The sequence below is a fragment of the Colletotrichum fructicola genome (assembly GCF_000319635.2).
Source record: "Colletotrichum fructicola Nara gc5 chromosome Unknown KSG_Nara_v1_contig02, whole genome shotgun sequence".
Classification (NCBI taxonomy): Eukaryota; Fungi; Ascomycota; class Sordariomycetes; order Glomerellales; family Glomerellaceae; genus Colletotrichum; species Colletotrichum fructicola.
This window is the reverse complement of record NW_027094052.1, coordinates 448,855-461,446: the sequence shown is the minus strand read 5'-3', so window position 1 is coordinate 461,446 and position 12,592 is coordinate 448,855. Positions and strand designations below refer to the sequence as shown.

Below are 12,592 nucleotides of genomic sequence, written 5' to 3'. Positions count from 1 at the left end.
GTAACTTGTACTTGGGAGAAAAGTGCGAATATTCCGGTCTAGGACCATGCATTCGCTTGAGAATCATGTGCGAATGCCTTGCTTGCATGATGTTTGCACATCTCGTCCTCTAATCCCTCGCCCCGCCAGTGACAGCTGGAAATCCTCATTGGAGATCTTCCTACTGGCATCCTCAGTCCTGTTGCGACTCTAAATTATAGAATTTCTATTATTAGGACATCTACATCTCCAGGTCTCTCTGTTCCCGTCTCCTTGACTACTTTTAATGATTCTCACACAACATGTCTTGGCCCAGTCGAAAAGAAGACAGTTCGACTAAGTCAAATTTCATCCAGTCTCATCACCGTCGGTTTCTTGCGTAGGGCTGTGCCTTGCAGAGATATGCAGCAATAGCATCTTTCCTTGCAGACATACGATGTCGATAAGAAGTCTGGTCCGCTCTGAAAGACGTGACCAGGTGTGTTATCACGGCTTGCGAACTCGGATTTCGTAACGTTCCACGCCTCTAGACTTTTCGTCATTTTCAACAGCTACTATGCTAAGTTTTATGGTACATCCCCTGGAGATGTGCATCAGCATAATCACCAAAGTTGAGGTATTTTTACACTGTTTTGCAGTTTCATTACAGAGACACTAAGACTATCATACAAGCTTGTGTGCTGTGGGGTATTTTGATACGCAACAGGCCGTTTACTCATAACTTGAACTCCCTAAACACCGAGGTTGGAGCTGTGGCACAACGTCCGACTCAGTCAGTCGACGTGCCTTTCCATTGGATATTATAGCACACGTAGTATGGAATGATCATGGGTCGGTCGCTTAGACCATGGTGTCAGGTGCTCTAGACCCCGAACCGACAGGCTTACGAGCTCCAACACCGTTGTCGTAACCGTGGGTGCCAGTAGCAACACCGTGGTGGTGAGCGTCCTTATCGCGGTGCAGAATACCGCCACCGCCGCGCTTGCCCCAGCCAGCCTTGCGGGTGAAAACAGCATCGTAAAGCTCAGCATCAAGGCCGTAGTGGAAGGCCTGGCCGCGGTTGAGGGGGATGTGGTTAAAGCGGAAGTCCCATACGGCAGCGTAGGTCATACGGTAGGAGGAGAAGGCAAAGACGATACCGATGGCGGCACCGGCAAAGATGTCGTACCAATTGTGGAACTCATCAATGGTAAGCGCACCTCCGATCAGGACGGCGCCGAGGATGGGGATGTAGGTGACGATGAGCTTCCACATGGCGGGGTGGTAGTCGGAGAAAACCTTAAGCTTGGCGTTGAGGTAGAGGTAGAGGTAGACGAAGCCAGCGAAGCCAGCAGTGGTATGGCCGGAGGGGAAACTCTCGAGCGAGTCGTTGATCTCCTTCATGTCGCCAGTGCAGACTTCCTTCGTGACGTACAAATTGGCGTAGCCAGCGGGGCTGTAGCCGGCACGCGCAATGCCGCCCTGGGTAGAGCTAACGCGGGACAGATCGGGCTGGCAAGCCTCGAGGAAGTGGGGACGCAGGCCGCCGATGAGGAACTTGATGAAGACCTGGAAGACGGCGGCGCAGATGAGGGAGTAGAGCAGGCCGATAACGGCGTTGTTGACGTCCCAGAAGGAGCGGATGCGGATCTGCATGAGGAGGATGATGACGATGGGAATGACGGAGGCGAGGAAGGCGGCGAGCCAGATGGGAATAACTTCGTTGCGCATAGGGTAGGCGAATTGAGGGTAGACGACCTCACCGTCGGAGAAGGTGACGGCGAAGGAGCGGTTCGGGGCGGGAGGGGCCATGTAGATCTGGTGGTTGTTAGAAATCGCGTCACTGGAGAGGTGTCGATAGAGGACTTACACCGAGGCCGATGGCACCCATGCAGATCATGGTGATAATGTCGAGCAGCGTTCCCTTGAGCCATTGTCCGAAGCTGGGGCGACGAGACATGGTTAACGGCTCTCCCTTGTCGGAGCGCACACCGTGGCCGTGGTGGCCGGCAGTGTGGTGGCCGTCGGCGGGCGCGTCGCGAGGACGTCTGCTAAAGAAACCCATCGTGGTGTATTGGTGTTGGTTGGTGATAGCGATGATCTGCCTATGGGTGTTGTCGGACTAAGACTGACAAGAGAATGCCAAGGCGGGATGGCTGTGCTTGTCCCTCGAAGAGCTGCTGCACGAATTCTTGGCGAGATGTATGATGGGTGGCTGAAGAGACAACGTCGAAAACGAAGGGAGGGCAGACATGAGTTTTAAGCTTAAGGAATAAAGTGTGGTGCACTGGTCGTCTGGCAGGCGGGAGCTTGCAAAGGGGCAGGCAAGCAATCTCTCCGTAGGCTGTTTGACGTCATGGTTAGGTCGGGTTGTCCTGGTAAGGGTGAGCCGTAAGGGAAGTCCCGATTGGGGGCAACTGCATCGTCGATTTGAGATGAAGCCCAGGGCAGGTACGAAGGACTGGCCGCCCACCTGCCGTTTGTTGGAGGGAGGACCGAGGGAAGGAAAGAGCAAGCGGCAATCAGTGCACACGCAAGCAGAGGCCACAAGAGGCCACAAGAGGCGTCTGCCGTGCAGCAATAGTGGGTTTTCCGTATGTCATTTCACTCATTTCGCCCATTCACCACTTCCAGCCGCACCTCATTTCAGGCACTTCTCCCCAAAGGGCCCAAAGGGCGAGACAGACGACTTGCCTAGCCGGGTAGCGCAGCGAAACATGGTTCACTTTCCCTGCTTCTTTTGGGATTTCTGTTACGCACTAGTACCCCGGATTGTGGCTAGTGGTCTGCCGCCGTTGTAGCTTGTCGGCGCTGAACTGTGGCAGACTGCAGTTGCCCACCTAGTACGTGAACCGGTGCGGTCATGATGGTGTGGTGGTGCAGGACGAGAACCAAACTCTTGCGCCTCTCAACCGTCTGAAAAATGCCAATCGACGTCATCCCGCCCCAGACGCGCGGGCATCCTTGGCAACAACCTGGGCCCGTTCCCGTCGTCAACCCCCCCTGTCACGGCACTCCAGATCCGACTTCGCCAATCAAAACCCCGGACGGCCAGCAGTCGAGAAAAGTCTAGACTCGATGATGCCACAAGGGCAAGCCACGCCCATACGAGAGAAACCATGAGGCGCTACGAATACCTCGAATCTCAAGCCCCGGTCGAAACATTTTGTTGAAATTGGACGATGGCACCGATGGTCGACGGCACGCACAGGGCGGCGGGAGGTTTTGCTCCGAACCGTTCCAGGCTTTGCCTGCGATTCACCTTTTTTCGCAGTGTGGTGCCGATCAGCCAACGCGCCCACGTCTTGTGACATCTCGCGGCTCTCGAAAGGTGCAGCAGCGTTTGGTCGGTGGGCCTTGTTGCTCCACTGGTGATGTCGATGTTGGTGTCACTTTGGTTGGCGCTGCATTTAGGTCGATACGAGGCCTGCATTGTGGATTTTACACGGGATTTGAATCCTAAACATGACACTCCGAGGGGCTAGATCACAACAACGGCCGCGATGGTCGACCTCTACAGCCGGCGCCATGTGCACGGCTTCTCGCTAATGAAAATAACCTCGCGTACAGCTACCTAAGGTGCTAACGTAGGGAAGGTCTAGCATTAACGGCGGTTCGTGCCAACGAAGGAGAACTAGCCTTGATGCGGGCTGAAATGTAACAATTTCATGCCACCGGCGAGCCTATGGATTTAGACACGCTCAAGGCATAACGCGTGAGAACGTAAATCAGACAGCACCTCGGCAAGAAGAGGGCCACGGTGCCTAGTGGGAATAAGTCTTTCCATCTGATAAAACAGAGTTTGAATTTCTCCGGTCCGCGCAGGCCCGCTCGGCCCTCTACAAGCGCGGCGATGGAGACTAGACGATGATGTAGAGATTGCAGGTTTGCTTGTTACCGTAACGACATTTTCGGGTTCTTCTCGTCAACATCTCTAATCTGGAAGGAAGGGATTATCAATGAGAGAGCCCGAGTACGTTGCAAATGCGCAGTCGCTGCCACCCGAATCCCCCTGAACATTGTCTCAAATCTCAACGCAACCCGCCCCAGGCCCAATCACCGCCCCATGATCACCACCGTCCCCGATCCTGCACCCAACGTCATCCCCCACCCAGCGCCGAGCCGGATGTCCGGCCGGCTCCGTACCGTCTCCGCACGCCAATTGCACCTCACTTCCCGAAAGGCTTCAGGACTGGTTCACGTGTAACACGTTATCTCTTTTCAACGTCATGTTTGCTTCCTCCTCGTCGATCGGGCGCTGCCTTGCGACGATGCGATTGCAAACGGGCTCTCTGTTCTTCACTGGGCTCATAATGAAGATGATGACAGGCTGGGTGATGAGGCCAAGGGCCCAAGATTATGGCGAGCTAGCGAGAAATTTTTCCATGACGTGCGCGAGACTGGAGCTCGTAGAAATCCGGGCAAACGCGTCGTGTCTCTCCCGTCCCCCTCAACTTCCTGGTCGTGACCGCCGGGTTATTTTCTCAGCTCTAGGCAGAGCATTTGCATAGGGGTTGTTTTCACAGGGCACAAAAACTTCAGGGAAACCCCGGAAAAGCCACGACCGACTGCCGTTGGATCCATGACTGCGGTCAATAGTCGTTGAGGAGTTTGTTAGCATACGGGTGCTCCCTGGAAGCCTGAAACCAGTCACCAGCTACGGACACCCGACTAGTCGTGAAGTTTTTGCAAGACAAACTTAGTATAAATGATGCAGTGTCGACAGCAATGGGTCTGATAGTATTCCCCTCCGCCAAACGCCAGTCCTATGTAATACGAGAGAGCTCCGAATATGACCCCGTCGCCCTCGGCGACTCTAATATCATGTCTTCATCCATATCTCTTATCAAGTCGCTCTCGACGAAAAACGACACTTTACGCGAACATCGTGTTGGGTTCAGTAATAATCTAGCGTCTTCCTCCACGGCCACCGCCCATGCCGGGCATGCCTCCCATACCAGGCATACCGCCGCCCATGCCCATCTGCTGCATCATCTGCTGCATCTGCTGCATGTTCGGCATGCCGCCGCCGCCGCCACCTCCACCGCCGAGCATCTTCATCAGGCTGCCCATATCCGGCATGCCGCCCATACCGCCTCCGGCTCCGGCGCCGCCCATGCTCTGCAACCGCTTCTGCATCGCCGCCAGCTGCTGCGCCTTGTTGCCGCCGCCCATCGCCGACTGCGCGCGCTGCATGTTCTTCATGTTGCCGCCCATCTTCTTGGCCATGCCGGCCATCATCCGCTGCTGCGTGAGCAGGTCCTCGACCTCGCGCACCGACGTCCCCGACCCGTGGGCCACGCGCGTCATCCGCGTCGGCTGCTCGATGAAGAGCTTGCCGTCCGAGTCGAGCTCCTTGTCCGTCATCGAGTCGCAGATGTAGATCATGCGCTTCAGCTTCGCGCTGCCCTCCTCGTCGTCCATGCCCTGCATCATCCCGCTCATGCCCGGGATCATGCCCGCCATCTTGGACAGCGGGCCCATCTTCATGATGTTGGACAGCTGGTCCCGCAGGTCGCGCACCGTGAAGATGCCCTCCGTGATGTGCTTTATCGTGTCCTTCTGGTCCAGCTTCAGGCTCTGCACGTGCTCCACGAGGCCCGCCATATCGCCCATACCGAGCAGCTTCTGCACGAACTGCTGCGGCGCGAAGCGCTCGAGGTCCAGCATGTGCTCGCCCGTGCCGATGAAGACGATGGGCGTGTGTGTCGCGGCGACGGCGGAGATGGCGCCACCGCCGTGGGCATGGCCGTCCGTCTTTGTGATGATGATGGCTCCAAAGTCTGCCGCCTCCTTGAACGCCTTCGCCTGGGACTCGGCCTGCTGGCCGATGGATGCGTCGAGCACCATGATCGTCTCGTCGGGCCGGATCGCCGTCTGGATGTCCACCATCTCCTGGAACAGAGCCTCCTCTTGCCTGTGGCGACCTGACGTGTCGACGATGATGACCTCGAACTTCTCCTTCTTGAACTTCTCGACACCGTCTCGGGCGACCACCGCGGGGTCCGTCTCGGTCAGGGAGCCGTAGTATGGGATCTTAGCCTTGGTCGCGTTCTGCTTCAGCTGGTCAAAGGCACCGGCACGGAAGGTATCGGCGCACACCAGGCAGGCCTTGAAGCCGCGGGCCTGGTAGTGGCGGGCGAGCTTCGTACATGTCGTCGTCTTACCGGCACCCTGCAGACCGACGAACATGATGATGTTGGACTTGCCCTTCTTGGGCTTGAAGGGCTCGGCGTGGGGGTCGACGAGCTTGACGAGCTCGTCAAAGACAGACTTTTGAATGAGGCGCTTCTTGTTGACGGCGGGGGGCAGGTCTTTGAAGTTTACGGTGGACTTTATCGACTTTCGCAGCTGGCCGACGAGGCGCACGTTGACATCGGCCTCGAGGAGGGCGGCGCAGATCTCCTTGAGCATTGCATCGAAAGCCTGTGGTGTCGAGACGTGGTTAGCTAGCTGGGTCGCTGGTGGCAATGCGACAGCGACCGTCGGCGGCAGCGGGGCAGGGGGAGGAGGGCGCGCACCTTTTCGTCGAGGTTGGCCTCTCTTGTGAGATTTGTGACGGCCGAGTTGATGCGGCGGCCGAGATCTTGGAGAACCATGGTGGGCGGGTGCGGCTTCGGCGCCGACTTTGGGAGGTGTGGTGAGGCTGGGGATGTTGGTTCGTGATGCTCTCGGCTGGGCTGGCGACGTTGCAAATGGGAATTTGGCTTCGAGGTGGGATGTGGATTCACGATTGTTACGCTAGGCCGTCCAAAGCCAGTGCCACCGAACCGAATTCCATGCGTCTGAATGGTGAGTCTCTGTGGGGTTAGCTGGGGTCCATACAGTGTAGGTACACAATACGCCAAAGTGGGTCTTCGGAGACACCATTTCTCCAGACTCGAAGGTACGTATACAGTAATCATCCTTCCACAACACTGTAATTTACACCGTGAAGCTATCACCGATGAGTTTAGGGGCATGTAGTTGTTGATCAACCATTCAGTGGCTTGAGGCTGTAACTCCACCTCGCAGTTCTTTACACTCTATGTAGCACGTTCAGTTGAACGCTAAAGCCTTGTATTCATACTTTTTCAGGTTGGGCCATCTTCGTCCTCTTCATCAAATAATTGGAAAACCAATGTTTGATTTGGCGTACATACGGTGATATTCTGTTCCAATATTTCCCGTGGGCTTGCTTTAAGTTCAAGACATGGTTTAGTTGCCGACGTTAGAAGCCCCGATAAAAGATGAAAATAACGTCTGCGCCTTGCAGCAGTGAAAGCCACAAAAGTACTGGAAACTTCTGGTAACAGGCTTATAGGTTGAGCATGGGAAATTGGGAAATTCACTTGGACTCGTTTAAACGCCTCACGGAACCATAAGACATTAAGAATACCCCTCTTGATGTTGGATTTACGAACAACTCAATTTCTTGAAACTCTCGACTATCACGTATGACATCTAGGGCACATGATGAATTAAGCTATGAGAGTTGGAATTATTTGAGCCACATAGGCTCAAAGTCAGCAGAGACATTGAAGATTTTGTGTACGGCTTGACGTTGAGCCATAACGGTGCGATGTGCAGCCAAATTACATCAAGGTAAACTGAAAGAAAAAAGGAGGGAAAATATGCTTTGCAGCTATACAAGTTTTCTCATTGTGTAAAGCTTGAAGGGCTATAAAAGTCTTGAGATACCCTAAACTAACCGTCGAAAACGATTTGCATAATACGTAGCTTACCAAACAGGCGCAAAAAGTCACCCATCATGAGGCCGCCCAACCAACTCGTCTCCATGCTCTGCATGGCCGGGGCAGCCTGTGCCGCAGCCTCAAATTCCTCATCTAAACTTCTACCAGACTTCGCCCCGGTCAGCCTAATCGATCGCTTCGCCAACTGCTCCGATTCTCCTGCGGGCCCCGCTATGTTGGGCGCTGCGCATTCCCAATTTGACACCATCCTCAGCACCAGAGAAATTGAGTCGGCGATTTACGGCTTGAAAGATCACTTCAACGTCACGTTGACGGCCGCCCCGTACAAAAGCGTCATGGGCTTTACCACGGTGGTCATCAGTATCCCCCCGACGCATGGTCGAAAGAATGATTTGAATGACACGCAAAAGAAGGAGAACAAGACTTCTCAATTGGATCCCAATCGCCCGCGCGGTGTTCTTCTCACCTCCGGTTTCCAGGGCCGCGAGCGCGGCGGCCCAGACAGTCTCGTATACTTCCTTTCGGACCTGCTTCACGCCCACAAGAGCAAGAAGGGGTTGACCTACGGCCGCGTAAGATTCTCCCACGAACAGGTCCAAATCGTCGTCAGAGAGGGCCTCACCGCCATCCCAATGGTGAACCCGGACGGTATCGTCTGGGACCAGAGACACAACAACTGCTGGGGCAACAACCGCAACGGCCTAGGCGTCAATGTTGACCGAAACTTTGACATCGTCTGGGACTACAAGCGCTACTTCTCCAAGGATGCCATGGAAGTCGCATCTGACATGCCAAGCCACGAGCTCTACCACGGAACAGAACCCTTCTCCGAAGCAGAGTCGCGCAACGTCAGATGGGTCATCGAAAACAACCCCGAAATCGGCTACTTTGTCAACGCCGGCCCGCAGTCTCCCCCCGGCGTCGAGGGCCGATGGGATATTGACACCACGAAGAGCGGTAATCCATCCATGAACTGGCGGAACAAACTCTACGACGGCAAGCGCGGCTTGCTCCGTGGCGATGAAGGCAGTTACGGCGAGTACATGGTCCCAGAAGACCACAGACACGTGTTCGAGCGAAAGCACGATATTGAGGGACAGATGATGGCCGTGTCCGGAAGACAGTTCCATATGATTAGCGTGAAGAATGTGCTTCCGAGTCTGGCCAAGATGCTGAGGCTGGAGCTGAGCGCGTCCGGAACGGCCACGGACTGGGCGTACAGCCGCCACATCGTCAACACAACGGCTACCAAAATATTCTCCTTCAGGATGAAGTTCGGTCGGACGAGGGCCGAAGCCGGGGCCATCGCCCGGAAGGGTGGTTGTCCTTTCTACCCGACCAGCGAGCAGTATAGGAGTAGTCTTGCTGAGGCTGCTGCGGGTTACATGAGGTTTCTGTTGTCGGCGGCGGACAAAACGAAGGATTAGACAGTGTACTTGGACGAGGAAAAGAGGGGAGTTTCAAAAACTCTGGGCAGTTCGATACAATCCACGCATCACGCAAAAGTCCTTCATTTAATCATTCATGTACGGCCCCGCGAGAGCCAATCTAATTTTTGTCTATCCCTGATTCCCTCATGATGGCCTTCTATGTCGTGATTCTCATTGATCATCTTCCGGCCGCGTTCAAATCCGCGCAGCCAAGTTCCGTGTCCGTCTACCCCAAACGCACTTGCGCTGAGATGGCGCCATTACCCCGTCTTCTTCGGCAAGAAACGAGCCCCCACGCCTGTGAGCATAGCCATGAAGTAGTACTCTATCTCCTCCTCCGGCGGCATCGTCACCTCGACGTCAAAATGCTCCATCAAAGCCGGTATCGTCTTGTACACAACCAGCTCAGCCAGATGCCGCCCGGGACACATCCTTCCGCCCCCGCCCCATGTGAGATTAAACCGCTCCATACCCCTGACGTCCCTCTCCTCGTCCAGCCAGCGATCCGGATTGTAATCCTCCGCGTCAGGCCCAAAGATCGACGTGTTGCGGTGCAGCGAGACGGGATTGCATCCGACTGTCGTCCCGCCCGGGAAGAACTGGCCGTGGGCGGTGAAGCCCTCGGGGGGCACGGTTCGGGGCAGCGACATGCCGAGGACGGGGTAGAGGCGCTGGGCCTCTTTGATGGCGGCCTGGGTGTACGCGAGACGCACCGCGTTGTCGTAGCTCTTCGGATCTGAGGGCGAGGCGCGGACTTCGTTGGATACCCGCCGCTGCACGTCCGGGTGGGAGCCGATCATGGACATGATGGACGTCAGGGCGGAGCACATGGTCTCGTGGCCGGCGCCGAAGTTGGTGATGGCCATGCGGCGGAGGTACTGCTCCGAGAAATCCGGCTTGTCCTTGTGCAGCTGGATCAGGTCTGTGAGGAAGTCATCCTTGCGGTCGTTCTTGGGCACAGGCTTGCCGGAGAGGGAGTTCGTGATGCGGCGGGACACCTGGCGGTACACGCCCGTGAAGAATGGCTTGAAGTTCTTGGGCGTCCTGTACGTCACGCGCCACAGGTTGGCAAACGCCCTGCCGAAGGCCTTCGAAAAGAGCTCGGCCTTGACGGCCAGGGGGAACAGGCCGAAGACGGACTTGCGGCGCCAGCCCTGGTACCCGTGGCTGCTGGACTTGTGGTCGGTGCCGTCCCTGAGGTAGTTGGGCGACCACGAGATGACGAGGGCGGAGAGGCACTCGACGGCGATGATGTGCATCCACTCTTTCAAGTCGATCTCTTTGCCGTCGAGGGCGCGCAGGGTGGAGATGACGCGCGCCAGCACCGCATCGAGGGCGGGCTCGTAGCGCTTGAGGTGGTTGGTCTGGTAGAGGGGCCCGATGAGTCGACGTTGCAGCCGGTATCGAGCAGTGTTGCGCTCCGAGAGGAGGTCCAACGTCTCTGGGGACGTGAACGTTGGGAAAGGGGTAAACGTGATGTCCGGCCGCTGAAGAGCGGTTGAGACTGTCACCTGGCTGTAAGTCGAGTCATAATAATCAGGGAGGGAGAAAAAAGTGGAAGAGACTACGTACGATAAAACTCTGATTTCTCATAGCCACTTCCAGCTCCTTATCGGCACACGAATTAACGGGCGTTTATGGCTCAAAAGCTGGCTAGTTGGAACTCACTGTAGATGTGCTTGAACGCGTCAACTGAGTCAAACCAGACCTCATTCGGCCCAACCCTCACCATAGGGCCATACCGCCTGTGAAGCGTCTTGCCCAGCTCCAGCATGCGCCCATTGCGGGCGTGGTACGCATACCAGATGTTGGAAAGCGCCGCGATCTTCGGTCCGGGCACGCATGCCAGGGGGTGCAAGACGAGGCGATAGGCGATGACGATGAGTGCGGCGACAAACAGCACCAGTGACGTGACGGCCACGGGTCCAAGGAAGCGGTAGAGTGCTAAGCCGCCAAATCCGAGCTGCTGCGGGCTGAGGACTCCGAGGCCCGGAGAAGGCATCGCCACGCCCGGCGGAAGCGTCCGAAGGGCGGCGGGTTGGTAGGATAGTATTAAGGCTAGGGGGGGGTTAGGAAAGGGTATGTGGGTGAGGATAGGGAGCTTGCGTGCGTGATGTGGCGGATGGGAGGAAAAGGTGGCTGCGGCTGCGGACTGCGCCGCGCCGAAAGCCTCAGCAGCAAAAAAAAATCAAAAAATAATTCACTGGAGCGGCTGCTGCCCCGTTCCGGGGTGTGGGGCCGGTCCGACAACTGAGGCGGGGTGTTGTTGGATAGGGGAGGCCGCTGTGGCCAATCGAAGCTTGGGGGCCGTTTACTGGGCTTCCCCTGCCGGGCTGCCGCTGAAAAGCACCCGCTGACAGCTGAGAGGTAGGGGAGTTAAGGGAAGCTTACGCTGCTGTGGCTGGAATACTATAGGGCGCTTATGCGCTGCGTCAGGGGGAAACCCCGCTGTTTCGAGCGGGATGATGATGGGCCCAGATTTGTGGTTCGCTGGGTTCCCTCCGGCTTCGAGGAGCCGAGCTTACACGCAATGGAGCTGGCCCATCTTGAATACCATGTGGGATGTGGACTGGCGGAGCTTTCCCAGCTTGAAGGTACTCAAGGTATCTTCTAGAGATGTCTTTCACGTTCCTACTGTCAACATATTGGTTTCACGTTGGACCAGACGAGATTGAGCAGGAGTTGCAAACGAAATCATTTCAGCGAGCATTTGGCAATATTGACGGTGAACAAACAAGCAAAACTGCTGCTCATCTCATAACAAGCTCAACTAGCTGCAGTACCACCCCAAGGGTCTGATGTCAGGGGTACCGATGGGTGGCAAGCGGTCAGACCTGTTCTTGTTTGTTTGGTATAGATCGACCTGTCCACGTCAACCTGGAGATGCATCCATCAACCTGGGATGATCAAAATAGCTTCACCACTAGCATCTCATCTTGCCTAGTTTGTTTCAAGATTCCATGGTATCATAGTACGTAGCTTATTTCTTCAGCTTTTGGCAGGTTTATGGCGTGGGAGAGTGGTGGGATATCATGGCCCGGAACGTGGTGATACGCAGGAGAGATGAGAAAGGGACGATCGAACGGAATAGGGATCCCGAGAGAGACGCTGAACATTGCCTCATAAGCGGAGAATCATCTGCTTGGTGGCATTCTGGAAAAAGAAGCAAAATACACAATGTCGTAATATTCAAGTAAAACGCCGTTCTCGGAGCTCCAGCCTGATACATCGTGAATGTTCTGGCACCTACTACACGCAACCGTACTGACCATCATCATCAAATGGAAACCCACAAATCTGGGAACTATTGGATGGATAAACTTTGATATGTCGATCCATCGATGGCAGGATATTCTCCGTGATGGTGTGATGAGTGCCGTCGATTATGCTTCTGTGCAGGAGGCTAAACTGTGCAAACCCGCCATTGGGCCCAGCATGTGGACTCTCACCTCTAACCATGTCCGTGTTTTTCTTATCCCCCATTTCGGTTGATCGACGCAGCAGGAGAGC

At 55.6% G+C, this 12,592-nt stretch overlaps 4 protein-coding genes across 4 annotated transcripts; 1 reads left to right on the top strand and 3 right to left on the bottom strand.

The window, feature by feature from the left end:
* Window positions 1-819: 819 nt before the first annotated feature.
* LPP1 (Lipid phosphate phosphatase 1) lies at window positions 820-2,023 on the bottom strand (the record flags this gene model as incomplete). Its single annotated transcript, XM_032031692.1, has 2 exons — window positions 820-1,776; window positions 1,829-2,023. 2 exons carry the CDS (start codon window positions 2,021-2,023, stop codon window positions 820-822), a joined length of 1,152 nt encoding a protein of 383 aa, XP_031888670.1.
* Window positions 2,024-4,866: 2,843 nt separating this feature from the next.
* On the bottom strand, window positions 4,867-6,557 carry CGGC5_v002809 (Signal recognition particle 54 kDa protein-like protein; the record flags this gene model as incomplete). The annotated part of the gene is made up of 2 exons (XM_032031691.1): window positions 4,867-6,384; window positions 6,480-6,557. 2 exons carry the CDS (start codon window positions 6,555-6,557, stop codon window positions 4,867-4,869), a joined length of 1,596 nt encoding a protein of 531 aa, XP_031888669.1.
* Window positions 6,558-7,708: 1,151 nt separating this feature from the next.
* Window positions 7,709-9,079, top strand: CGGC5_v002808 (Zinc carboxypeptidase A 1; the record flags this gene model as incomplete). Its single annotated transcript, XM_032031690.1, has 1 exon — window positions 7,709-9,079. The coding sequence occupies one exon, from the start codon at window positions 7,709-7,711 to the stop codon at window positions 9,077-9,079; it is 1,371 nt and encodes a 456-aa protein (XP_031888668.1).
* A 263-nt stretch (window positions 9,080-9,342) lies between these two features.
* sdnT (Cytochrome P450 monooxygenase sdnT) lies at window positions 9,343-11,084 on the bottom strand (the record flags this gene model as incomplete). Its single annotated transcript, XM_066151038.1, has 3 exons — window positions 9,343-10,586; window positions 10,655-10,690; window positions 10,751-11,084. The coding sequence occupies 3 exons, from the start codon at window positions 11,082-11,084 to the stop codon at window positions 9,343-9,345; spliced, it is 1,614 nt and encodes a 537-aa protein (XP_066009513.1).
* Between the last annotated feature and the right edge of the window lie 1,508 nt (window positions 11,085-12,592).